Here is a 26,529-nt window from a genome sequence, read left to right on the forward strand (position 1 = left end):
AGGTCTCATGGAGTGAGGAATCCAAATGTGAAACTTTTGGTTCAAATAGTCATCAATATGTAAGGTCAGAAGCGAGGTACAATAGTGAGTGTTTGCAGCCATCTGTAAAACACAGTGGATGCTCTGTCATGGTTTGGGTCTGCATTTTGGCCAGTGGTGAATTAATTTTGCCTAATATATGTTAGCATATTTCAATAAACTGGTGAAAATATATCAAATTTTCCTAACAAAATATAAAGAAATGATGGTTGGCTAAAAAAAAACCCCTTCACAGTTTAAATCTAAAAAGTTATTTTTTTAAGATATATAATTAAACTGAGGTAAAATGTGGGCTAAACGCTTTCTGTGTTTTCTACGTTCTTTCTGTGCCTGTGTGAGTTCTCTCCGGGTATTCTGGCTTCCTCCCACAGTCCAAAATGGGGTTAGGCTAAATGGTGATCCTAAATTGCTCGTATGGGTGCAAATGCGAGTGTGAATGGTTGTCTGACTGGCAAACTTGTCCCTAGAGTGGAATAAATAGATGGATGGATAGTAAATATGTTCTTCCTGCTTTGGAATTATGATAAAATGTATTTTAAAACTTCTTTTTTTTCTTTTTAATTTTACAGAAAAGAAGATGGAAAATAAAAGAGGACTCATTCCACTGGCCCATTCTCAATTATACAGTAGTTGTTACTGTTTTGGGTTTGTTTTCATAAGTCAAACTGCTGCTGGAGGGATCTTTTTTTTTTTGTCTCATTAAATGAAAACAGAAACTTTGATAGTTTTAGAGAGAGACAGAGAGGTTGTGGGGAGTGACGCAGGGGAGGCTGTTTGCTTTAATCTGGGATAACTTGACTTTTCCTCCACAAGAGGGAGACCAAATCCTGTTTATGAAACTAAATCTTAATGTGTCTCAAACCGAAGCTAAATGGTTTACTGCTGGCCTATTATGTAGTGTTGTAATGTAGTGTGAATAAATGTTTTAATATACTCACGTGTCCCCAAACCGCTACAGTCCTAATTAGTTTGGGTAATGTGAGAACATTTTAAAGAGGGGGCAGTGAATTTTGTAGCTCTGGGCAAGCTGTGGTTAAGTTTTTAGTGGGAGGCAGTCAGCTGATTGACTGCTTTCTGTCCACCCTTGAATAGACCAATATATATATATATAATAAAATAAAAAGTCATCAGAAAACCACATCATTTTATTTAAACAAGTGCAGCATAATGGGGAAAGCTAAAAAAAAAAAAAACTCTAGACATTATTATTATTATAACAGGGTATAAATATGTGTATAAACCACAAGCTCTGTGATAGCAATAATGAAACACAAGTTACACAGTGCGTTAGTTCAAGGCTTTTTCTTAAGGGTCACTCTGTAGGGGGTAAATTGTTGATTTCCCCCTCTATCAGCCTTTTTTATTTTTTGTCCTGAAAAATGACCTGATACTCGTTAGCATCGCCTCTAACCAAGCTGCTCTCCCCTCACGGCAGATATGTCCGCCGTGAGAAAGAAGGGGTAAAAAAAAAGAAAAGCCAGCCAGGGATTATGTGTCAGTTCCGAGGGAGCTGTTTGAACAGTGGGACGGAGAGGGAGCTAGAGACTCTTCTCCTGCTCCAGCTGCCATCCTACTCCTGCTCCTCCCCCTCCTCCTCCTCCTCCTCTCCACCAGAACCACTTCTCTTTCTCATCACATCCAGAGGTAAATAAGCTAGGTTCAACTGTTACAGCCTATTTTCGGGCAGATTGTTTACCTCCCTGCGCATTTTCCGCTGTCAGACAGCCACCGGGAGCCGTTACAGAAATCAGCCGAGGGGGTAATTCTGATTTGTGATGGGGGGTCTGTGCTTTGTACCCCTGCCTCCTTGGCGTCGGGTCGGGGTTACGCTTCCTTAGGCAAGTCCGAGGTCCACTTTCATAGCTGGAGATGCGACGATGAAGGCCACAGCAAGTGCGAAGTGTTAATCTAAAGCGATACGCGACCCGTGCGGTAAAAAGAGCGATATCGAATAAGCAGCACACGGCTAACCGGGTTTGATGCACTCCCGGTGATGCTAGCTAATGCAAGTTACAGATAAGGCTACACCTAGCCAGTTAGCATACATTAGCTACATCTTCAGTTGTTGCTAGCCGGCTAACCGCGACTTCATTTTTGTCACTTTCACAGACGTCGTCGCTCCGCTCTTCCTCATAGCAAGGGTATGAAACAACTAAAATAATAACAACAGAGTATTAATGTAGTTATAAGTGTTGTCAAGACGAGCTAATGTCTCTGTTTTGTTTCCGGGCAGTCCCGGGAATCTTAACTGGCTCTGAAACAAAAGAAGAATTTTGAGACATAATTAGCTAACAGTGGCTTTTTCTTTTTAAATCGCCTTTGGATTTTGTTTTGTATGTTCCGTCGGCGAAACTGAAAGTATAAACACGGACAAGCAAGCTCAAGAGGCCAGAGACACAAAAACAACACACAGAAACACAATCGGTGTCACTTTATTGTGTTTTTAAATGAGTGATTAAATGAGAGCTGTCACCACTCGAGTCTACTTGCCAATGCACGACGTGCGTTTGAGATCTAAAGTAGTTGATTGCCGGTGTGTTTCCGCTCTCACTGTATTTTCGATTTAGAGCAGGTTGAAATTTCGCAACTGGATTGCATATCCTCAAGTTGTGTATGTATATAAGAGGAAATTGTACCGGGGAGCAAGGTGGCATTTCCAACAGAGCCTTAAATCAATAACTGATAAAGCCATGCCCAGGCTTGTTGTGGGGCCTGTGTGAATCGTGTACCTCAGAGATTCAGTTATGCTGGCACTGTAATAATGCCCACTCGTGAGCTCACACCATTTCTAATCCTCATCCCAGAGCAAGTACAGTATAGCTGTCTGTAAAATAATGGGCCATTTCTTAATTCAGTCTTGTTGCCACTTTTTTTCCCCTGTCTTTTGCAGCACTTTGGCGATGTGACATATAGGACGATTGGTGATATTGACCAACCTGTGCATTGACACGACCTCTTGACCTCATCTTCAGCATGAATGGTGACATGCCTCATGTTCCCATCACTACTCTTGCTGGAATTGCTAGCCTAACAGACTGTAAGTGCAACATCATCACAGCTTAAACACTAGCATTCAGACTAAAATGAGGCAAGACTAGTGATTACTTGAATGCCAAGCAGGCCGAAATTAACTGGGCATGTAGTTATAAGAACGCCTGAATACTAGTTATTGTGATTTCAGAGGTTATAGATTTATGTGCCCTATATCAGTTTCAGAAATGAAAAAAGAAACATATGTAAAATATATTGTGTGCATTATTGCATTTAATACACATTCTGAAACCTTTGGATTGTTTATCCAGATTAGAGTGTTGGTGCAAATTTAAATAGTGCATTGCCAAACAAAGTGTTACTGACATTACTTCTACATAGTGCATGTAAGTTGGGCGCCCTTACAGGCTTTTCCCAGTACAGTTTTATGCCATGATTTTCTTTTAACTGTCCTTTCAGTGTTGAACCAGCTTCCTTTGCCTTCTCCCCTACCTGCCACCACTGCTAAGAGCCTCCTCTACAATGGAAGGATCTCAGAAGAGGTCAGCAGCCTGCTGGTGTGTCGAGACGAGAGTCTAGTGACTCAGCTGGCGCATAGCCTTAACCAGGTTTCCACCGAACACATGTAAGTTTCACTTGCTGATCTTTCATACCTCGCTGCAGTACTGTTTTTTTTTAAACTCTTAAATTATTTTTGAATTGCACATAAACTATTGCCCTGACAGTGTGTTATTTCAGAGTAATGACTGTTTAGCTCAGCACTGTAGTCGGGTATTGCCAATTTAATGCCAGTGAGCACATTACAGTAGCTAGCTTTTGGGAATAGGTGGCTCTTGCCTGTAACATAGATTGTTCTTCTTTTTTTTTTCCAGAGAGTTGAAGGACAACTTGGGCAACGATGAACCCGAGGGCGACATGCCAATGCTCCTACAAACTTTGCTGTCCAGGAATCCCAAAATCTTCAGGGACAAAAGTATGCAAACCCAGCACAAGGTTCTGGGTGGTAAGGAGGAGACACTGAGACATTGCTGTTGACTCTGCAGTTGATCTTGCTGCATGCTTTCTCTCTGCGGGTACCTTAGTTTAGCTTAATTATTCACCTGAGCATATCTTTTGCTGGATGTGCTACTTAGGCCTTGTTTCATCCTGTGTGATTCCCACACTGCAGTCATTGTCACCACAGGAGGAAACTGTGGAATCACCACACTACACAGAATAAGCATTTTAGCCTGTTACAGGAAAGTGCAACTATTCACACTGTTACTGCTGGATTGCATCGCACTGATTACAAGAACTGAGCTGTCAGTGATGGGGGTTTTTTTCCCCCTTGTAAGACGTACTAGGGAGTGACAAGACAAATATGGAAACCACTGGCAAGTGTGTTGCCGACTTTTTGTATAAATGTAGGTTTAGTTTTAATGGGTGAGCATTGGCGGTTACATTGTTTCAGCACAAAAGGTGAGGACAATTGCTAACGCTAACTACAGATACTTGTGTATCTGCCCTTTGCACCGATAGACCTGGCTGTAGAAAGTGAAAAACAGCCCCTGTATGGATTTTTGAAGAAGTTATCTTAATCGCTTGATCAACAACAGTAATGATCCAGTAAGTTTTGTCTTTGTCGTGGGATGGCCAGGCTTGCGCTGTCTCGTAACTAACAACAAAAACAGGGCTATTCTTTGTTTTGGTGACCAGCTTTCTAGTCAATTGCCTACAGCGTGCATAAAATAATTGTCTTAAATCAGTTTCGGCAGTCACAAGGCGTCTTCACCTAGTTGTTTGGACAGATCCTGGCTCTTTTATCTCCTAGTCTTTAAAGACTTTAGTCTTTAAAGTCCTAGTCTTTAAATGAAGCTATGTTCCCTTATTCGCAAGGGGTCACCACAGTGGGTAGCTCCGGATGTTTAATTTGGCAGAATTTTTTGATTGTTTTTATTTGCCAGATGCAAACCTCAAAGGGTTTTGTGTCTCCTCCTGGGGTCAAACCAGGAATCTTTAGCTTGTCAAGTGAAACTACATTAAAGGTCTAAGCTATAGGACCAAAGAAATACCTTTTATACAATTTTATTGTTCAGCACATCCTTTAATTAGTTTTTTTTTTTTTTTTTACAGAGACTGTTTCTTCCATCCAGGTCTGTTGATTATTTAAAGTAGGGAATTTTTATTTTTTCATTTGTTTCTAGTGGATTGCGGTAGCTGTATAAATCTGGTAGACAAATGTCTCAAAATCTGGCTTCCCATTAGAGGTTAAGCTCTTCGTTTGCACTTGTGTGAAAAAGCCCTTTAAATCTATTTTCATATTGGTCATAAACTCAGATAATTAAAATAAAAATAAAAAAAAACAGAAAACTATTTGTTTGATGTCTTAATTAGGTTAAAAAATAACTGTTGATGTTTATTCACCCTAATATAATTCGGGTCTCTGGAATTAATAATAAATAGCATCTGTCAAAAAAATTTACAGCCAGAGACAGAAACAGCCTAGCTCTGTTTGTTTTGTTGTCATCGGCTAGATTGCTCATTGCCATAGACAGTTTCATATTTGGCTTTGGCTTTAGCTTGGGAAAGTTTTATTATTATAGGAATAGCCGCAATATCTCACAGTCACAGGTGGTAATTGTAGCAATTATTAATAATATTATAATAATATTAAATATAGCAAGCAAACTTTTAGGCATCATTATTGAGGACAGTGGCAAATGCAAAATGAAAACAAGAAAAAGTAAACAAGTGTTTGTGGTAATGACCACACTCACAGCCCGTAAAAATGTGGAGTCAAGCATCATTTAATGCTAATGGATGATAATGTACATAGCCTCCCGCTTTGGTTTACTCTCGCTATACTAACCTCTTTCTTCATCACTCTGAAATTCACTTTGTCAGATTTTATTTTCATTACTTGAAAATATAATGCTGCTCCTGCAGTTTAGTACCAAACGCTCTGACATTGCAAACAAACTTGCATTATAAGACGATCACCCCACTGTTAGGGCTGTGAAACCATGTTTTGTGTAATGCAACCACCATCACTAAACATGCCCTCAAAATGATCACAGACTGGAATGGACACCTTTCCTGCATGGTTAATGGAAAAGGATGGGCAAGATTGTAGCAGGCCTGTTGTATTAAGTGTTCACTTTATTTTGCATCTGAAAGGTTGTCTTTAACACAGTTTATCATCCTGATATTTAATGTTGCAACTTTCTTCCTCATGCCTCAGTGGTAGAGAAAATATATATTATTATGTTTAAACAGGATCAGGATAATTTATAAAATACTTATTTGCTAAGACTTAATATAGACTTAATATCCTGGAATGAGAAAAATAACCTGCTTTATAGTTTAATATAGTGAACCCAGTATTCCTACTCAGTAGGCAGGCTTGGTTTAGCTGGAGAAATGCACATGCTGAGCTTCTTGTTTGATATGTGCCTAATTTTTGTTTTTGTTGTTGTCTTTATCTCATAGGTGTAATGCTGCAGCCAATAGTGCAGCAGTATAAGATTACTCAGAATCAGGTCCATGGGAGTCCAGCCTCAAACTATCAGCAAACCACTGTCCCTCAGAGCCCCTCTGGGTAAAGCAGTGCCACCGTATTGTCTGATGATGAAAATCAGAGGCATGTATTCCTCAGCTAAGGCTTCTTTTCCTTTGCTTTCCTCATCTGCAGATGCTTTACATCACCGCAGTCTGGTTCAGGGCCACGCTTTGTACCCCAGCAGAACAGCCCTATACCTAGTCCCTACACACCCCAGAGTCCCGCGGACTACATGCAGTACAATCCACCCAGTTATTCCCAACACCAACATGCTCAGCAAGGTGAGTGTAATGTTGGTCAAGAGAAAAGTATCACATAAGCTGCATGTCGAATTGCTTTTAGTAACGACAGAAAATAGCAAACTTTTGATAAGTTTTATGTGCATTTGTGTACTTCAGCAACCAGTAACAGTGCACATGGTGACTTGGATAGACCTAGCTGGTTGTATGCAAATTACTTAACTGATCCCTAATAACATTATTAACTTATATACACCGTTAAGTGGTGAGAAAATGAGCAAATATCTAACTAGAATTTTAATTTCATTTTCGTTTCAGTTACGAGTGGCTTGAGAAATATCCATGACAGCAAAGTCTCTGGACATCTATCAACTGATTTATCGAATCACAATGCGAGACTGGGCTCAGATGAAGACTACATGAACGTGGCTCACAGACTGGGAAATGAGGTAATGTGCAAATTCAAGTTATCATGAACTGGACCTCAGCTCAAATTAGGCGTGGGTGAAAAAATAAATAGAGCACAGTGTCGGGATATTTTACATGGCATTATTGCGTCGATACAGGGAGACCAAATATTGATATTTGATTTAATAAATTAAAATACTCTGGAAATACTATAAACAAAATGGTTCATCTCATGCAGATGAGATGATGCTAGCTGAGCAAACTTCGATTAAATCAGCTAATGACCAAAAAACTACCCAACACTGGACACACTTAGCTTGACAAGGCTACCGACTAATTCAGAGCAAGCTAATGAGTAAAAACAGGACAGCTAACTTGATCCCATTCAGTCACAGACTGATAGCAGACTGAGCCCATCTTATGGCAACATTTATGGCAGTGTGTGCTTAACGATCTCATTTTGTCACAACTAAAGTAAGATAAATTATTGGATAAAGCAGATATTGACAAAGGTTAACTTTGAGGATGTAATTCGCAGTTGAAAAAGGTGATAAATCACAATATGTGGTATTACAATACTCGGGATATACCAAAATATAAAAAATCAGAAAAATATTGTATCGTGTCTGGTGACTCTTACGTCTAGCTGACTGTTAAAATAATAAGAAATGTCTTGTGTTTCAATAGGAGCATGATTCTCCAATGAAGGCTGCTGCATTTTCAGTGAGATCACCACAGTCGGCATGTTCTCCAGCTGGGAGTGAAGATACTGTACAAAGTATGCTGCCTTAGCAACAAGTTAATTCTTCTTTTTTGTGTCTTCGAAAAAACCTAATACACCGTTACAGAAATCACATTTGGCTTAAATCTGTGGTCTTCACAATTCCATCAAATACTTTGTGTTTCTGCAGGGTCTAGGCCTTCCCTCATAATGCAGTCGCCTCCAGCTGATGTGCCACGAGGTGCACCGCCTGACCAAATCCTCACCTCGTCTGATCGCAAGAAGAAACATAAGGAGAGGAGTAAAGAAGAAAGTGATCCGATGGAAAAAAATGCCTTGTACGATATAGTTAGTTCACCAAAAGACTCGACCAAGCTGACCTTAAAACTGTCCAGAGTAAAGGTTCAAGACATGGATCAATCTGAGGAGCTTCCCCCTGAGGCACATATGGAATTGGACCATGAAACAGTTATGATCAATAATAATAATAATAACCAGTTATCAAAACCTGCCCAGGATGTTCCAAACAAGTTAGGAGCTGACGATCAAGCAAACTGTCAACAGGCTGCTGTGCGGCCAAATACCATTGAAACTGGTGTCACTGGCAGAGTTTCCTTTGATGATACAGAGATAGACACACTTGCAGAGATTGAGAGGATAGAACGCGAGTCAGCCAGTGACCGAGAACGATGGTCTAAAGAAGTTCAGGACAAAGGTGAAAATCTATGTTTGCTTTTGCCCCTGTGCTTCTTAGAATGTTTTTCAAATCTGTCAGGTTGTTTGTGTAGAGGTGCTAAGTTGTAGTGTTCTTTCTTTCAGACAAGCCGCTGAAGAAACGGAAACAAGACTCCTATCCCCAGGAACCCGGGACAGAGTCAAATGATGGGGCTGCCATTCATGGGGGCAACAGTGTCAGCAAGATGACACCCAAGAAGACGAATGCTGCAAGTAATGGTGCCAGTCGGCCTGCTTTGATGGTCAGTATCGATCTACAGCAAGCTGGCAGAGTAATAGGACAGCCTGTAGTGGTCTTGGAATCACAGCCGCTGTGTGAGGATCACCTACGTCGTCTGAAGTCAAACCCCGATGGAAAGGTCAAAAGGGTTGGTGATGACAGACCTGGGATCATCAAGCAGCATGCTGACACTCTCCAGAAGTCTGGCTCAGATGGACAACCGGAAATGTATAAACAGAAGCAGGAAAGCCAGCGTGAATCAAAACACAGACATGACGACAAAAGTGACAGCAGCAAGGGACCGTCAGATGACAGAAGGCCAGACCCCTCACGGCAGAAACTTGACAAGCATTCAAAGTCACGCCACAAAGAGGAAAAGAATCACAACAGCCACCGAATGCTTGAAAACCGACCCGACACCCCAAAAAACATGAGCAAGACAGAGCGCTCCAGACATGGAGAAGACAAAGGCAGGGATAGAGACAGGGATAAGGACAGAGAAAGACACAAGGATAGAGATAGAGCAAGAGACAGGGACAAAGAGAGAAACATAGAAAAAGAGAAGGAGAGAGACAGGGATAAAGACAGACACAAAGAGAAAGAGAGAGACAGGGACAAAGACAAAGAGAGACACATAGAAAAAGAGAAAGAGAGAGACAGGGACAAAGACAAAGAGAGACACATAGAAAAAGAGAGAGACAGGGACAAAGAAAAACACATAGAAAAAGAGAGAGACAGGGACAAAGAAAAACACATAGAAAAAGAGAGAGACAGGGACAAAGACAGACACATAGAAAAAGAGAAAGAGAGAGACAAAGCCAAGGACAGGGACAGGAAACAGAAGATGTTAAGAGAAAACTGCAGTCGAAACTTAGCTGACCCGCATACTAAACCTGACAGCACCAGACTAAAGCATGATGGAAGCAAAAAATCAGCTGACCCCAATAGTCGACAGAGGACAGGCAATTCCAGCCTTAAAAATCCCCAAAGTAAGGACCAAAAGACAAGCGAGGATGGCAACATTAAGTGCCAAGCTGGAGACAAACGTCAGTCCTTTGAGGCCAAACCGAGCGAATTCCCCTCGTACCTGCTGGGTGGCAAGTCAGGGACCCTGAAGAACTTTGTGATTCCTAAATTGAAACGAGATGGAAAAGATAAAGATCCCCCAAATAAACTAGTAGAAGGCTGGAGCGTACCGCGAGTAAGGCTGGAGAGAGTCTCATTGGTAGATAACTTAAACAAAGGAGCTAAACCCGTTGTCGTGGTTAAAAAACTCAGTGTTGACGAGGTGAAAAAGATCATTAAGGAAAGCAGGAATGCACACGGCTCCAGATCCAAGAACTGGTCATTTTGTGAGAGGACAAACAAGCGAAGCCACAGTATGATTAGCAAGCGATCCAAATATGCTGAGTTGGCCTCGGATGATGACCAAGACAAGGATGACGATGAAGACTCTGACAATGAGTGTGAGTATCGCTGCCTTTTATAATCTCATGTTCTCAGTCGTGTAAAAACTGAAATCATGTATCGCCTCTGCTCCCACAGTAGCTTCTAAAAATGCTGCTCATTTTTTCCATGATCTACACAAGGAGCTGAAATAGTCAGAACCTGTTGCTATGGTTCAGTTCAAGAGAAAATATTACTCCTGGTGGATGTGCTTCCTCTTAAAGTTGCACAGAAATTTAATTGAAATTGTTCCTGTTTTGACCTTGAGCTTTTATTGCATTCGTTCTGGCAATTGTGTTCATCCTTTTGTAGTGTGTTACACTTGCTTTTCTACCTGTTTTTGTTTAATATTGTTAAAGTGTCTGCTGCCCACTTGTCCAGGCCACTATTGAAGCATGTTTAATCTCAATTACAGTTAAATTAGTGTTATTGTTAGGCCTTAAAAATTGCACGTTTTTAGAAGAGCACATGGGAATTCTGTAAAATCTATCAAAGTGCTTTACTGTCTCTACTTCTGATGGAATTTCCTTTTATTTATTTACAGTATTTTGACAGTGATGCATTTTTTTGGTTTTCTTTGTGCACCACTATGGTAGATTTTAAGTCAACCCAGTATTTAACAAAAGTATTACATAAACTTTTTAGGAATTATGTCCATTTTTATACATAGTCCCCTATTTTCAGAGGCTCAAAAGCAAGTGGACAGTTGAATTAAAAGCAGGTTCGTGGCCAAAAGAAGCCAGTTCCCTTGTTGTTGTTTAATGACAGATGAATCAGATAAAATGTCTAACTCCCAAGTACGTAACTTGAATTTGGCAGCTTTTAATTGGAACTTAGCATGAGGTCCAAAGAGTTATGAGAGAAAGACGCCATCATTAGGCGGGAAAAACAAAACAAAACCTGTCAGAATGACAATAAAACCTTTAGACTGCAGAGTCTTTTCAAGTATTAAAAACAATCCTTATTTTTAAATTTGTATTAGTTTGTCCAATAACTTTTGACCCTCTAAATATGGAGTTAATGAAGTACTTTTACAAAAGCTCTTGGATTACAGCTCAAAGTGTGTCACTTGACTGTTGGAGTTAAAGTCACCAGTGTTGGTGTGCAGAAGCAAAATTACAAAAATGTAACTTTGTCCTAAAAATTAGACCTAATTATAAATTATAGACCTAATTGCATGTAAAGCAGTAATTTACAATGCAGATGCTGTCTCAACGTGTACTCTTCTCCGTTGTTGTTTTTTTAGATGCAAGGAAAAAGAAAAAGAAAGACCACGATAAGACGTGGAAGCATGAAGAGAGAAGAGGTTCTGGAGAACACCGTCGAAGTGGAGGTTTTCATAACGCTCGCCGAGGGTCTAGTAGCCGTCAGCGCGACTGGAGAGATGAAGATTCAGATGAAGGCTCTCTCCCACAGAGCCTGAGTGATGGTCAGATTGTTTTTTTTTTTGCATACGCTTACCAGTGGATAAGTGGATAATCAAATAATGTAGTGGCCAGTGAAGCCCGTGCTTTCACTTTTTGATTAGATTACAGCTGTCCTGTCATTCAGATTATCGTTATTTAAAATAATTGGTCATACCAGTCCCTGGGGTGTGTAGAATACGACATCAATTTCTTTCTCTGTTGATGGCTTGAGGGTTGATTGTTGCTGCTGCTGATTTGGCTACTATATTGTGTGTGTGTGTGATTAGTTGCCAGAAAGCAGAAGAAAAAGGATAAACAGAAAAACAGGAAGATTTATGATTCCAAGTTGACACCAGAGGGTATTGACCTGGCACTTTGAATTCTTTTATAATTAATTCATAATTTATTTTATTAAAACATAATGTATTTTTATTAATCAGTTCTCAATGACGTTAATCTAACAGAGATGATGGACTCCTCCACATTTAAGAGATTTGCATCGAATATTGACAGCGTTCTTGAGAATCTCGAAGACGTGGACCTCACTGCCGCAGGTAGTTATGATTTACTCTGCTGTTTTCAGACTCTTTGACATTTATCGAGTGTCACATTAAAAAGTAGTGACATTGTAACTCTGTGCCAGATGATGACGAAATACCTCAAGAGCTCTTACTTGGAAAGCAGCAGCTGAGTGAGCTGGGCAGCGATTCTGCTAAGATTAAAGCTATGGGCATCTCTAACAAGGTGACAAGGACATGTTCTTGCAGTGTTAAATTGTTACACTCATGGTGACAGCATTTTGTCATTGTAAACAACCTTAAATTACACCTACTGTACGGTTAAAGTAACCAATTATTTTTTCCTGCAGTTTTCATCTAGTAAACTGGTGAAGTTTTTGAATATTTTGGAGAGGAACATTCAGGACAGCGTCAAACTTTCTACACTAATGAACCATGTAAGTTCTCAGGCTGATCTTAGTTATGCTGTTCAGGCTCAAAATGTGAAATTTATTTCCTTTTTTAAAAAACTGAATCATAGGATAATGATTCCATGGATGAGGAGCGGTTGTGGCGCGACCTCATCATGGAGCGGGTGACCAAGTCGGCCGATGCTTGTTTGACTGCACTCAACATAATGACATCTCCGCACATGCCAAAGGCTGTTTATATAGAAGATGTGATTGAGAGGGTGCTGCAGTACACCAAGTTCCATCTGCAAAACTCTTTGTACCCTCAGTATGACCCAGTCTACAGAGTGGATCCCCACGGAGGTCAGCCACAGTTTTATTATGTTCTTTTTAGCTGTTTTAACACGTACAGCAATAATCATGATTTCCAAGTGATTAAAAAAATGTGTGTATTTTAGCATTTTGGAGTTTTTTAAAACTTTACTCACTTGAATTTCTTACGGTATTTTGGTAGTGCTTGATAATAAAGCCAGTGACTTTTGGTGTGACTAATAGAAGTTTTTTATACATTTCAAATTCTCTTGTCCTCCTTTTGGCCACAAATCATTTTAAATCTAAAACTAATGCATTTACCTTTACCAAAGTTCCTCCCATGTAACATACATTGTGGGCTGTAACATCAAGTATTTCTTATCAGCTGGTGTTAAGACCCTGGATTTGAATCTAAAGATTGTGTCAGAATATCTGAGAAATTCTAACATATTCCTTCTGGGGTTTTTTTGTTTTTTGTTTTTTTTTATATATAATTTTTTCTTGTTTATTTATCGGATCTTCCTCACCCAGGTGGCATGCATACTTCAAAGTCCAAGAGAGCCAAATGTTCTACCCACAAACAGAAGGTGGTAGTCCTGCTCTACAACAAAGTGTGCGATATCATCAGCAGCATCTCTGAGCTCCTTGAAATCCAGCTGCTTACTGACACCACAATTCTGCAGGTGCAGTTTTGAATCTGCCTTCACATCACTCAGATTTGTGTCCTCATGTCACCTTGGCTGTTGAGTTAACTCATACCTCACTGCTTTTGTGCCCATCTTTTAGGTCTCCACCCTTGGCATTACACCATTTTTTGTGGAGAATGTTAGTGAACTGCAGTTATGTGCCATCACACTAGTGACTGCGGTGAGTATTACTATAGGTGCTTCTGAAATTGATTCGGATTAGGTTTTTGATGGGATGCTTCAGTGTGACGTCTGGACTGGTGTATTTTGATGCGGTTGTTTCTTGTTTGACTCTCGTGTAGGTGTTTTCTCATTACAAGAAGCACAGGCAGCTCATTCTTGAAGAGATTTTCACCTCCCTGGCCAGACTGCCGACTAGTAAACGCAGCCTGAGGAATTTCAGGTAACTACAGAGTAACTACAGAGTAAATATTTGCTCAATATCAGATGTTTATTGAGGCCCCCAGTGTAACATAAGGAAACTGATGTCTCATACTCCCCAGGCTGAACAGCAGTGACTCAGATGGAGAACCTTTGTATATCCAGATGGTCACAGCCCTTGTTCTTCAGCTCATCCAGTGTGTGGTCCACCTTCCCTCTGAGAAAGAGACAGAGGATGAGCACAATAAGAAGGTGACATTAAGGTTTTAATAGATTTTTTAAAACCATATTTGCCTTCAATAAATACCCAAAACAGGTATTTTAAGAGATGCTCAAACTGTTTTTTATTGGGTATTAATTGTCTAGGTGGATAAAGATGTCCTTATTACAAACTCTTATGAAACTGCCATGAGGACAGCTCAGAACTTCTTATCTGTGTTCCTCAAGAAGTAAGTCGTTGTTCCTACTCTTGCTATAACCTGTCATGTCTGTGTGACTGTGACTCTTTATATGTTGTATCTTTTTCTGTGGAATAAGCTGCACTGCATGTGTTGCTATTCTGTAAGTACTCTGCATGTTTCAGGTGTGGCAGTAAACAGGGAGAGGAGGATTACAGGCCGCTGTTTGAGAACTTTGTTCATGACCTGCTGTCTACAGTTAACAAGCCTGAGTGGCCTGCTGCTGAGCTGCTCCTCAGTCTACTGGGCCGGTTGCTGGTGAGTGTCACCACTCATCATCTGCCCACTAGGAAAAAGTTGCAGATATTTGGTTTTCTTATGACATTTCTCCTCCTTGTCTTGTGTTCCAGGTGCACCAGTTCAGTAACAAGCAGACAGAAATGGCACTCAGGGTGGCATCGCTGGACTACCTTGGCACTGTCGCTTCCCGTCTGCGTAAAGATGCTGTCACTAGCAAGATGGACCAAAAGGCTATTGACCGCATCCTCAGAGAGGTAGACTTACAGTTATGGAATTTGTTTAACAGATAAAAAAACCAACCAAGATGTCGATCTGCTTTTAAAATGCTTTTGGCATTTTTTCACAGACTGAAGGCGGCGACGAGATACCAAAACTACAGAAGGCTTTGCTCGGCTACCTAGATGAGAACGTTGAGACCGATCCATCATTGGTGGTGTGTTTTTAACTTGATTTTTCATGAACTAAAATCTACGGAACTGCTTTCGTGTTTTAAAAAAATGTATTATACTCTGCCCTGTGTTTGTTTCATCCAGTTTGCTAGGAAGTTTTATATTGCCCAGTGGTTCAGGGACATTACAAGCGAGGCAGAAAAGGCAATGAAGTCTCAAAGTGAGGACGACGAGGACTTGAAAGGTCACCATCATTCCAGGGATGTTGACTCAACCGCCGAGATCATGCAGAAGGCGGAGGCGAGGAAGAAATTCCTCCGCAAGGCCGTCAAGACGTCAACATCGCATTTCAGTTCCCTGAGGTAAATAGTGCTTCACTCACGACACTACTTTGCCACATTGCTCGTTTGTCCTCTCATCCTTATAGTAAACGATCCTCTGGACTTTTCTTTCAGGATGAACTCTGACACAATAAACTACAATGACTCCTGTCTGATTGTTAGATATCTGGCCTCCATGAGGCCGTTTGCGCAAAGCTTTGATATTTATTTATCACAGGTAAGATGATCATTAGCTTGAATTAGCTTAAACACCAGTGACTGTTTATATTGTGTCAGCTGTCATTAATTTTTTCTCTCTATGGCTTCAAACTAGATCCTGAGAGTGCTGGGAGAGAGCGCTATTGCAGTCAGAACTAAAGCTATGAAGTGTCTCTCTGAAGTAGTGGCTGTAGATCCAAGTATCCTGGCACGGGTAGGTCATTCAGTATCGACTGCTACTTGGCTCTTGCAGCTTGTCTGACACAGAACGTGTTTCAGCTGTTGTGACTGTGCAGATTTGTCCGCAACTGAGCACCAGAGCTGTAAATGCTGCCCTGCTAACGTGCTGCTCATGGCTCGATGCCACAGAGATTGATAGCTATAGTTCTGTCCTGTCACTGTCCTAAACTAATTTTCCTTCTTTATTTTTAAGCTGGACATGCAGCGTGGGGTTCATTGTCGCCTCATGGACAACTCCACCAGTGTGCGAGAGGCTGCTGTGGAGCTCCTCGGCCGTTTTGTGCTAAGTCGACCTGAGCTCATTGAGCAGTACTATGACATGCTCATTGAAAGGATACTGGTAACTTCTTCTTTCCTCCAGTTCTTTTACGTACATGAGTGTTAACCTATTGATGTGCTAAAGTCTGGATTTACTTTAATCACAACATGTGTTCTTTTATGGGTTTGTAAAGAGAAATTTGTCCTGGAAAGTTTAATTCAAAATGCAAAAGTTCATAAGAGTTTAAAACATTTTTTTTCCTACAGTGCCACCTAAAGATCAAGTGAAGAACTGCAGGAATATATTTCTGTTATTATTTTCTCTTATTCTTCCTGTTTGCCATTATATTTATCTATCATTTTCAGTGTTATATATATATATACACTGGATAAGTAATACTTTTGGATTTAGCTCCATAAGTGACAACAAAAGGAAATTAATGTTCAGTTGTTCCTTTGTCTTTGTCAGGACACAGGCATCAGTGTGAGAAAAAGAGTCATTAAGATCATGAGGGATATTTGTCTAGAGCAGCCAGACTTCCACAAGATCACCGAGATGTGCGTGAAGATGATCCGGAGGGTCAACGATGAAGAAGGGATCAAGGCTGGTGTTTTTTTTGTTGTTTTTTGTTTAATGTACATTTTTACAGTTGACTGTTGGTAGAAGCGTTCATATACAGTGTGTCTAACTAAACATCATTTCCTCTGCAGAAACTGGTGAATGAGACATTCCAGAAACTCTGGTTCTCCCCGACGCCCAGCCACGACAAAGAAGCCATGACCAGAAAGATCCTGAACATCACAGACGTGGTGTGTATTATCAGGACAAAAGGGAGAAACAAAAAACCAAAAAGCGATCTTATTTAAATAAGTAAAATGAACTAACTTGTGTTTTGTTTTGGTTTTTTTTGTTTTTATTTCATTCCAGGTGTTGGCATGTAAAGACTCAGGCTACGACTGGTTTGAGCAGCTTCTCCAAAATGTTAGTTGACTTTGTTGCTGTCTCAGAAGCTGCTTGTCTGCATTTTTTCATTTGGCACTCTTTTTAATTACTTTGTTGGGTAATTTTTAATTTTTTTTTTTTTCTTTTCAGCTGCTGAAATCAGAGGAGGACGCTTCGTACAAACCTGCAGGGAAGGCTTGTGTTCAGCTAGTGGACAATCTAGTGGAACATATACTAAAATATGAGGAGTCTCTTGCGGGTAAATGTATTTTGCTAAAAAAAGAACAAACATAGGTGTGTATTTGCTTATAAAAGTCTTATTACAAATAATAACCCTGTTGTGTTTGTGTCTCAGATTGTGAGGACAAAGGAGTCAGCTCAGGTCGTCTGGTAGCGTGCATCACCACTCTCTACCTGTTTAGTAAAATCAGGGCACAGTTAATGGTTAAGCATGCCATGACTATGCAGCCCTACCTGACCACCAAGTGCAATGTAAGTACTGTGATAGTTTTTTTGTTTTTCGAATGTTTGAGATACTTACACGCAAGCTAAACATGGACCTGGACAGTGAAGCTGCCGTGTGTTTTTGTGCTGTCATCTGTCAGAGTCAGAACGACTTCATGGTGATATGCAACGTGGCTAAGATCCTGGAGCTGGTCGTGCCTCTGATGGAACACCCAAGTGCGACTTTCCTCACTACCCTCGAAGAAGACCTAATGAAGCTTATCATCAAATACGGCATGACGGTAGGTCTCGTTTGCAGCTCGCTGCTTTCAGAGGTGGCTTTAAAAACCACAAACAGCGTGTGAGACAGTTGTTCTGATACATCTTTTTGTGCTTCCCAGGTTGTGCAACACTGTGTGAGCTGTCTTGGTGCTATTGTGAACAAGGTCACACACAACTACAAGTTTGTTTGGGCTTGTTTTAATCGGTACTATGGTAAGGATTTTTTTTTCTTTTTTAAGACAAAACACAACCACATTTCCCAAACATTTGTTGTGTTTAGTTATTTAAGAGTCCTTACTAATCTAATATGACAGTGGAGTTTAAAAACAAACACTCACTCTCAGACGAGCTGGTTGTTTTCTTTGTGGCTCAGAAAAACTTTGCCAATAGGGAAGTTGCAGAGTGCCCTCTGGTGGGCAAACTATCCAACATCAACATGGTTGAAATGTGTTTGTTCTCTCTCCTCCGTGCTTTTAAATTGTCAGTCATTGGCTGTTATAAACGTTAGTAACAAAATATCGACAAATTATCAATATCAGGTATTAATAGAGCCAGTACATTAAGCCAGTTATGAGTTTGTGCCAAGCTGATGCACAAAACACAATGTTGTGATTTCAGTCAGTAGATCACAGCCTTTCCTCTGTCGCTGTGGATCCATAAGCAGCCAGAAAGAAAAAGGATGATGGCTGATACTATGATTTTTTTTTTCTCCTCTCAAAAGCTAGTTAGTTGTGAGCTCCTTTTTACAGGTTTAAAAGGGTTGTTGCTAGTCTGTGAACTGTTACTAAGGAATTGTTGCCTACTTGTTTCATGTCTTTTTTTTTTTGTCTCTGAGAACCTCACCGTGATGTGTTCCACTTTATGCTGAACTGTCACTTAATGCTTGAGTTTTTTGTTCAAAGACATTTCTACTGTGAAATAAAGCAGAAAAGGTACAAATTGGTAGATACAAATTCTCCTGAATGTCCTAGAAATGAAAGCTCTGTGAAAACCTAAACTATGTAAGCGCAGGTCAGGGAATGCAGTCGTTCGACTTATTATTCAACTTCACATTAAAGCTCACTTGAATGTTTGTGTTATCTTATAGGAGCGTTAGCAAAACTCAAGACACAGCACCAAGAGGATCCCACCAGCTCCACACTGGCTGCTAACAAACCCACTCTTCTGCGCTCGCTCTTCACTGTGGGGGCTCTGTGTCGACACTTTGATTTCGATCAAGAAGAGTTCAAAGGTGCTAACAAGGTAAACCCCGGCCCTTCGCTTAAATGTTGTAGTGGCTCCATGGAGTTGTTGTTAAGAAATTCTCCTAACTCATGAAAGATCGACCTGTTTTGAGACTGGGAGGCAGGGTTTCAGCATGAAGGGTACCCAGCATGAATGAATGTGAATGAAGACTGCAAGAGCTGTTTTGATTGCTGGGTCTCTTTGTCTCCTAGATTGTCATCAAGGACAAAGTGTTGGAGCTTCTGCTGTATTTCACTACTCACGAAGAGGAGGAGGTCCAGATCAAGGCAATCATAGGTTTAGGTATATATCCTACACCTCAGAAAACGCTCGTATAGATGTGTTTATAGCGTCACTTAATGTTTACAGCTTTCTTTTAACTTTGACTTTTGTTTTCTTTGTAAATCTGTATTTTAAATCAATTCCTCTCTTCCAAGGGTTTCAGTTCATCATGCACCCAGAGCTCATGTTTGTGCAGGAGGTGAAGGTTCTTTATAACAGCATCCTGTCGGACGAGAACAGTTCAGTCAATTTGAAGATCCAGGTCCTCAAAAACCTGCAGACATACCTGCAGGAGGAGGACTCTCGAATGCAGGAGGCTGACCGTGAATGTGAGTTTAACAGTTCCAGCTCACGTCCATTGTTATCCATGCACATGCAGTGAAACATGGCAGCCACTTAATGTGACACCTGCGCACTCACCAGGCTGATGTTTTTGCTTCTTCAGGGAAGAATAAAGCCAAGCAAGAGGATCTCAAGGAAATGGGGGACATCTCATCGGGCATGAGCAGCTCCATAATGCAGATTTATTTGAAGCAGGTTCTGGAGTCCTTCTTCCACTCGCAGTCCACAGTTCGACACTTTGCCTTGAGTGTCATCACCCTGACTCTCAGTCAGGGCCTCATTCACCCTGTACAGGTGTGTTCACAGTCTTACATCAGTATAGCCTGATAAGGTTTATTTACATTTTCTGAATATTTTTCTAGGTGGGTTTTTGAAATTTATTTTTTATGTTTTGCAGTTTGCATACTCATAAATTGTAAATTGTTATTTCAGTGTGTGCCCTACTTGATCGCTATGGGAACAGACCCAGAGCCAACAATGAAGAACAAGGCCGATCAGCAGCTGGTGGAGATCGACAAAAAATACTCAGGCTTTATTCATGTGAGTTGGCTTGTGGTTTTTGACAACTGGAAAAATGTGAAAGTGTAAAAAAAGGTGGGAAAATAGAACTTTCTGTGTAATAAATGTATTTACATCTAATACTTTTATATTATTATTACGTTCTGCAGTTTGTTTGTTTTTTTAACTCACACCTGGCTTAAAAAACTCAGGCTTTAAAAATAAATTGTATTTCAAATGTCATCATTTAACGTGCCCACCTAATGAGTTATCTCACTGTTTTTTGGGGGCTTTTTTGCAGATGAAGGCTGTCGCAGGGCTGAAGATGTCTTATCAGGTGCAACAGGCCATAAATGGATCCAAACACGCTGTCATTCGCGGTTTCCGTCACGACGACTCCGACTCGGCTCTCTGCTCTCATCTCTACACCATGGTCCGTGGGAACCGCCAACATAGACGGGCTTTTCTAATTTCCCTGCTCAACCTGTTTGATGACAGCTCTGTAAGTTCACCTCTTTACTTTGGCATGATTGGCCTTTGTCAGGAGATATTTAGGTTGCTGTATTTGCCCTCAGAAGAGCAATTACACCTGTTTGTTATTTAAAAATGTGCTTTTTTGACTTTGTCTCCTGCAGAAAACAGAGGTGAACATGCTGCTGTTCATAGCAGATAACTTGGCCTGCTTCCCTTATCAGACCCAGGAGGAACCTCTTTTCATCATGCATCATATAGACATTACCCTGTCTGTCTCTGGTAGCAACTTGCTCCAGTCATTTAAAGAGGTGCAAAGCTTTGTCTAGTTTTGTTTATCAGTTGTTATGCTTGGTCGCTGTGCTCAAGAGAAGATATCTGACATATCTGACCTCTCTTTTGTCATTTGTGCAGTGTTTACGGAAAGAGCCTATAAGGCATGAAAAGAAGATGAAGATGAATAAGAAAAAGAAAAAGAAGAAGCATTCTCGGAGGAGGAACTACAGCTCTGATGACGACGACGATGATGAAAAGGATGATGAGAGCAGCAGCACATCCAGCAGCAGTGACGAGGAGGAAGATGTAGTTCAGAGGCAAAAGGGTTCCGATTCCGACTCTGACCTGGACGATGAGGACGCAGTGATGGACCGTCTGCCTGAAAACACCAAACCTCTGCTGGAGTTTGCCAGTGCGTCACAGGGCATTTTGCTGGTGCTGGTGCTCAAACAGCATTTGAAAAATCTGTACGGCTTCTCGGACAGGTGGGCCTCGGAGAAAATCTAAATCTTTTATAGTCTCTTTGTGAGCAATGCAAATCGCTTTACTGAGCAATTTTGTTTGTGTTACAGCAAAATCCAGAAGTATTCACCGACAGAGTCTGCCAAAGTATATGACAAGGCAGTGAACAGGAAATCTAAGGTGCACTTCAACCCTAGTCAGACACTGGATTACCTAAGGAGTGATCTGGCCAACACAGATCTCAGCTACGAGGCCAAGAAGAACATTGCAAAACAGTATTTGGATGTAAGCTTTCAATATACTCGTGTCTCCGTTTGGAAACATAAGCAGTAGCAGTGTCCATTAGTCTGCATGTAATAATGACGGGAAGTCTTATTGGTTTTCTGTCCGAGAAACTGTTTGTCCTTGTTTGTAAAACACGTGCAGGGTAGAAATGATCATTATTACATTTTTTCTGCCTTTAATTTCTTAGTTCAAGGTTCTAATGGATCATTTGGATCGGGATGAAGAGGACGAGGACGGTGAAGCAAATGCCAATGCCAGAAACAAAGCCATTACTTCGCTGCTGAGGGGTCCAAAACCCCGAAACCACAACCACAGTAATCATGCAGCTCCAGTGGAGACAGATGATGAGGAGAGCGAGGATGAAGATCCCCCTGCTGTAAGAACTTTATTTGTTTTCCTCATGGTATCTGCTACAATGCTGGAAATATGTGGTGATGTTTGTTATGCTGGGTTAAAAGTGCCAGAAAATGACAGATTGAAGCAAACTGACTTTTATTGCATGCATACACATAAAGACGCCCACACCATTGAACATTTATTGAATTTTCCTCTGTAGAGAGGGGCTTATGGTAATGTTAGTATGTACAGTGTTATGACTTGAGCACTTCTACAGAGGTCAGACAAATATTATAGATATAAAAATCATGTGTAAAAGAGGGCTTTCAGCAGACTGGAGTCCTGTGAAAAACACCCCATGATTCAACACCTTGTAGAACCACCTTTAGCAGCAATAACTTAGCAATAACACAGCAATAACTCTGTGTGATTTTATCAGCCTCTTACATTTTTATGGAAGAGTTTTGGCCCAAACATTACTTCAGTTCATTGAGGTTTGCAGGCATTCATTTAGACGCAGCTCTTTTAAGGTCCCGGCACAGCATTTCAGTCAGGCTGAGGTCTGCACTTTGACTGGACCGTTACAGCACCGCGATTCTTTTCTTTTTCATTCTTTTTCTACTAATGTGCTCTGGATCATCGCCCTGTTGCATGACCCAGTTTGAGCCAAGCTGCTGTCAGCTGCCAGACAGACGACCTCACATTTGACTCTAGAATACTTTTGTATAAAGAAGAGTTCATGGTCGGCTGCAAGGTGTCCAGATCCTGTGGCTGCAAAACCTAAATCCTCACTTAGTTTTCATCAAACATGGTGCTGTGCATTATGAACAAATATCTCCACTTTGGCATCATCTGTCCAAAGGACATTGTTCCAGGAGTCTTGTGGTTTGTTCAGATGCAGTTTTGCAAATCTAAGCCCTGTGGCCGTGTTCTTTTTAGAGAGATGAGGCTTTCTTCTGGGAACCCTTCCAAACAAGCAGTACTTGTTTAGTCTTTTGGCTAATGAAGTTTAACATTTAACTTTCTAACTGAGGCCTGTAGAGTCTGAGATGTAGCTTTTGGATTTTTTTTGCAGTTTCTCTCAAGGGTTGCACAATCTGACCTTGGGGTGATTTTGCTGGAATGTCCATGGCACTATGTGACGCTATGTTAACACACATCTGAATGCTCTAGAGCAGAAAACAGCTAAAACCTCTGCTTTTACAAAGGTGCTCAAATTTGCTGACAATCAGCTTTAAAGTGCATTCGATTAGCAGCATACTTATACAGCAGCAACTTAGCCACAGGACAGATCACTGTACTTAAACCCTGCAAAGCATAACCAAATAAATTACAGTAGATTCCATTCAACACCGCTGATATTACAAAGTTGTACATTTATATTAATGTTTACAAACAACAGACGTGAAGAATGATTTTCAGTGTTTAACAGTGCATTTTATCTACAGCATACCCATTAACATATTATCCCCACATAAGTGGGTTTCTGACACTGCCTGTCATTCACAGCGAAAGCCAAGGAAAGGTGGAGACTGTGCAGAGGATTCAGGTAACATGAACGAGACAGTAGAGGTAATGGACATCGTAGCCATCTACTGTCCCAAATACAAAGACAGACCGCAGATTGCCAGGGTCGTCCAGAAGACCAGAAATGGCTACAGTATACACTGGATGACTGGATCTTACTCTGGACCCTGGGCTGTCGCAAAGAAACGGGACGGCCGCAAAAAGGTGCCTTGGGTCGACAATATCAAGGAGTCGGACATTATTTGCAAGAAAATCTCTTTGACAAGCGGACAGAAGCTCACGAACAAAGTGGCACAGACGTTACGGGCACTGTACGCTGCCAAGGAGGGGACTAAGAGTTAATCAAAGAGATTAGTGAAACATCTTGCACAGCTCAACACTATGGATCCAATATGTTACATACACAGAAGTTAGATTAACGTCCTGGTGGTGGAAGAGTGTTGTAAACACGTCTGTTTAAATACACACGTGTTCAAAGGCAAGAAAAAGACAAGAAGGAAATGTTTAGGAAAACATTGTGTGGGAGTTCCTTCGCTGTTGTGCAGCAACTTGGTTGTTTGATTTTTACTCCCACTGTATTATAGATGAACTAAAAAAAACGTGTTTATATCTGAACATAATTCTGTAAAAAAAAAAACAAAGTGAATGTTGGAAATTAGTGTATTGATGATGTTCTTAATAAAGTGTTTTTTGAATTTAAACTAGCACCAGATGGATTTATTCACTTGACCTGAACTTCGACAACTTCTAACTTTCGTTTTTCTCCTGTTTTAGACGTTTTTGTTTATTACCTTCATTCTATAATGGACTATCTTTGATATAATTTATTTATGTTCAGACAAGTGCAGTATCTGTGCCATTATTGTTTTTAATATAGATTTTTGATGTTATAGAGCACAGAGGAACAAAAAAGAGCGAGCGCCTGCTCTTCTGATGGAATAAATACTGCAATAAATTTTTCTTACATCTTTGTTACTTGTTTGCGTTTTTTTCTCCCGCAGGCATCAGACCGTGTAATGTGCTTGGTTTTTATTTTCCCACCGTGTGTTTGACACAGATAAATAGAAGTGATTCTATGAAGTTAATTTCAAAAAGGCACATAAGCCCATGTGACAGAAAGATTAAACTCATCTGTCAATGATTCATAAAATGTTATCACGTTCAATTTACTGAGGAAAATTTGTCATAAAAGGTACGAATTTTTAATCTGCTGTGGGCACTTTGTTCCTGTCTAACGAGCTTGTGTGTTTTATGAGTATTAGTGTAAATATAATCATACTAATAGGTATATGCAGTTTTTTACGTACACCTTTCTACCGCTGAGTTTACCCCCCTTTTTGCCTTCAGAAGTGCTTTAATTTTGGGGGGCATGGATTCAACAAGGAGCTGGAAACATTCCTCAGATATTTTGATCCGTATTGACAGTGTCACACAGTTGCTGAAGATTTCTTGGCACTGCATCCCAAAGGTGCCCTATTGGATTGAGATCTGGTGACTGTGAAGGCCATTTTAGTACAGTAAACTCACTGTCATGTTCAAGAAACCAGTTTGAGATTATTTGAGCTTTGTGACCTGTTGTGTTATTCTGGTGAAAGCAGCCATCAAAAGATGGGTACACTGTGATAATAAAGAGATAGATGGTCAGCAACAATAATCAGGTAGGCTGTGGTGCTTAAATTATGCTCAGCTGATACTAAGGAACCTAAAGTGTACCAAGAAAATATCCCTCACACCATTACAGCACCAGCAGGCTGAACTGTTGATACAGTGCAGGATGGGTGTTTTTTTTTAATGTTGTTTACCCTAAATTCTGACCATAAGAAATTTAAACTAATCAGACCAGGTAACATGTTTCCAGTCTTCTTTTGTTGACTTGTGGTGAAGTGTAGTATCAGTTTTCTGTGTTTAGCTGGCAGGAGTGGCACCCGGTGTGATCTTCTGCCACTGTCCATCTGCTTCAGATTTCAGTGAGTTCAGAGATGTTCTTCTGCACAGCTTGGTTGTAAGGAGTTGCTATTACAGTGACTGTTGCCTTGTTTTTGACTCAAAGCAGTCTAGCCTGTCATCTGACCTCTGGGATCAACAAGGCATTTTCACCCCGAGAACTGCCGCTTGCTAGATATTTTCTCTTTTTCAGACCATTCTCTGTAAACCCTAGAGATGGTTGTGTGGGAAAATCCCACAAAATCCATACATGAGAAACATGCCATGTGTCAATTCAATTCAATTGTATTTATATAGCGCCAAATCACAACAGCAGTCGCCTCAAGGCACTTTATATTGTACAGTAGATCGTACTGTACAATAACATTGTTATCCCAAGCAATCTGTTTTAGACTCTTTCAATTAGCACAATTTTTCTGAATCTTTACATTTGTATTGAATCTGCTATTTCCAAATCACATTATTTTAGTTTTGATCAAATTTAATGATAATTTGTTTTTATCAAGCCAGATCTTCAGATCAAATATTTATCATCATCTCATCCAGTACATATTACAAATCAATACAAGAAAAGAACATATTAGTGTCATCGACAAAAACTACAATTTTTAACACGGTGGACACCTCACATTGATGTACTGTGTAACTTAAACAATTGGGGCCCAACACTGACCCCTGGGGGAGGCCACAAGCAATGTCCATACATACGGAGTAACAATCATTTAACTTCACAAACTATTGTTTGTTTCTTAACTAACTCCCAACCAAATTTAAAACTACACCGTAATGCCACTGAGTTAATTATTTGTTATTAAAATATCATGATCTATTGTATAAAACGCCTTTCTTGATAGCCCAAACACACTGGGGTTTTTGTTTGTTTGTTTGTTTTTTGTCTAAGGAGTTTGTGATGTATTCTGTTTAGTCTAATAATGCCAGTGATGTTGATCTGTTTGAAATAAAACCATACTTAGTATCTGTCATTAGTTTATCGTTGTCTCATGAGATTCAGCACACATTACACATATTCATATTTAATCACTATTTTTTGCAATAAAAC

At 40.4% G+C, this 26,529-nt stretch overlaps 1 protein-coding gene across 5 annotated transcripts; it reads left to right on the forward strand.

Moving 5' to 3' along the window:
• Nucleotides 1–1,506: 1,506 nt before the first annotated feature.
• Nucleotides 1,507–24,485, forward strand: LOC134630812 (nipped-B-like protein B). Of its 5 annotated transcripts, none has more exons than XM_063478506.1 (46): nucleotides 1,507–1,683; nucleotides 2,930–3,076; nucleotides 3,490–3,655; nucleotides 3,903–4,033; nucleotides 6,499–6,607; nucleotides 6,701–6,849; nucleotides 7,126–7,256; nucleotides 7,903–7,993; nucleotides 8,127–8,651; nucleotides 8,756–10,357; nucleotides 11,584–11,766; nucleotides 12,031–12,102; nucleotides 12,208–12,297; nucleotides 12,387–12,487; nucleotides 12,612–12,698; nucleotides 12,782–13,013; nucleotides 13,494–13,645; nucleotides 13,749–13,829; nucleotides 13,951–14,051; nucleotides 14,152–14,281; nucleotides 14,396–14,478; nucleotides 14,613–14,745; nucleotides 14,838–14,981; nucleotides 15,074–15,160; nucleotides 15,261–15,478; nucleotides 15,572–15,674; nucleotides 15,771–15,869; nucleotides 16,089–16,235; nucleotides 16,623–16,757; nucleotides 16,865–16,963; nucleotides 17,082–17,135; nucleotides 17,247–17,355; nucleotides 17,452–17,588; nucleotides 17,702–17,842; nucleotides 17,942–18,035; nucleotides 18,910–19,064; nucleotides 19,259–19,349; nucleotides 19,484–19,657; nucleotides 19,774–19,964; nucleotides 20,103–20,210; nucleotides 20,470–20,670; nucleotides 20,804–20,950; nucleotides 21,054–21,400; nucleotides 21,488–21,662; nucleotides 21,850–22,038; nucleotides 23,508–24,485. In XM_063478506.1, the coding sequence occupies exons 2-46, from the start codon at nucleotides 3,013–3,015 to the stop codon at nucleotides 23,865–23,867; spliced, it is 8,118 nt and encodes a 2,705-aa protein (XP_063334576.1). In that variant the 5' UTR covers nucleotides 1,507–1,683; nucleotides 2,930–3,012; the 3' UTR covers nucleotides 23,868–24,485. The 5 variants fall into 5 exon arrangements, with proteins under 5 accessions (XP_063334576.1, XP_063334578.1, XP_063334577.1 ...); XM_063478508.1 differs by having other exon boundaries at nucleotides 3,903–4,003; XM_063478507.1 differs by lacking the exon at nucleotides 1,507–1,683 and adding an exon at nucleotides 1,721–1,798.
• The last annotated feature ends 2,044 nt before the right edge of the window (nucleotides 24,486–26,529 follow it).

This window comes from Pelmatolapia mariae, linkage group LG7, assembly GCF_036321145.2.
Source record: "Pelmatolapia mariae isolate MD_Pm_ZW linkage group LG7, Pm_UMD_F_2, whole genome shotgun sequence".
NCBI lineage: Eukaryota > Metazoa > Chordata > Actinopteri > Cichliformes > Cichlidae > Pelmatolapia > Pelmatolapia mariae.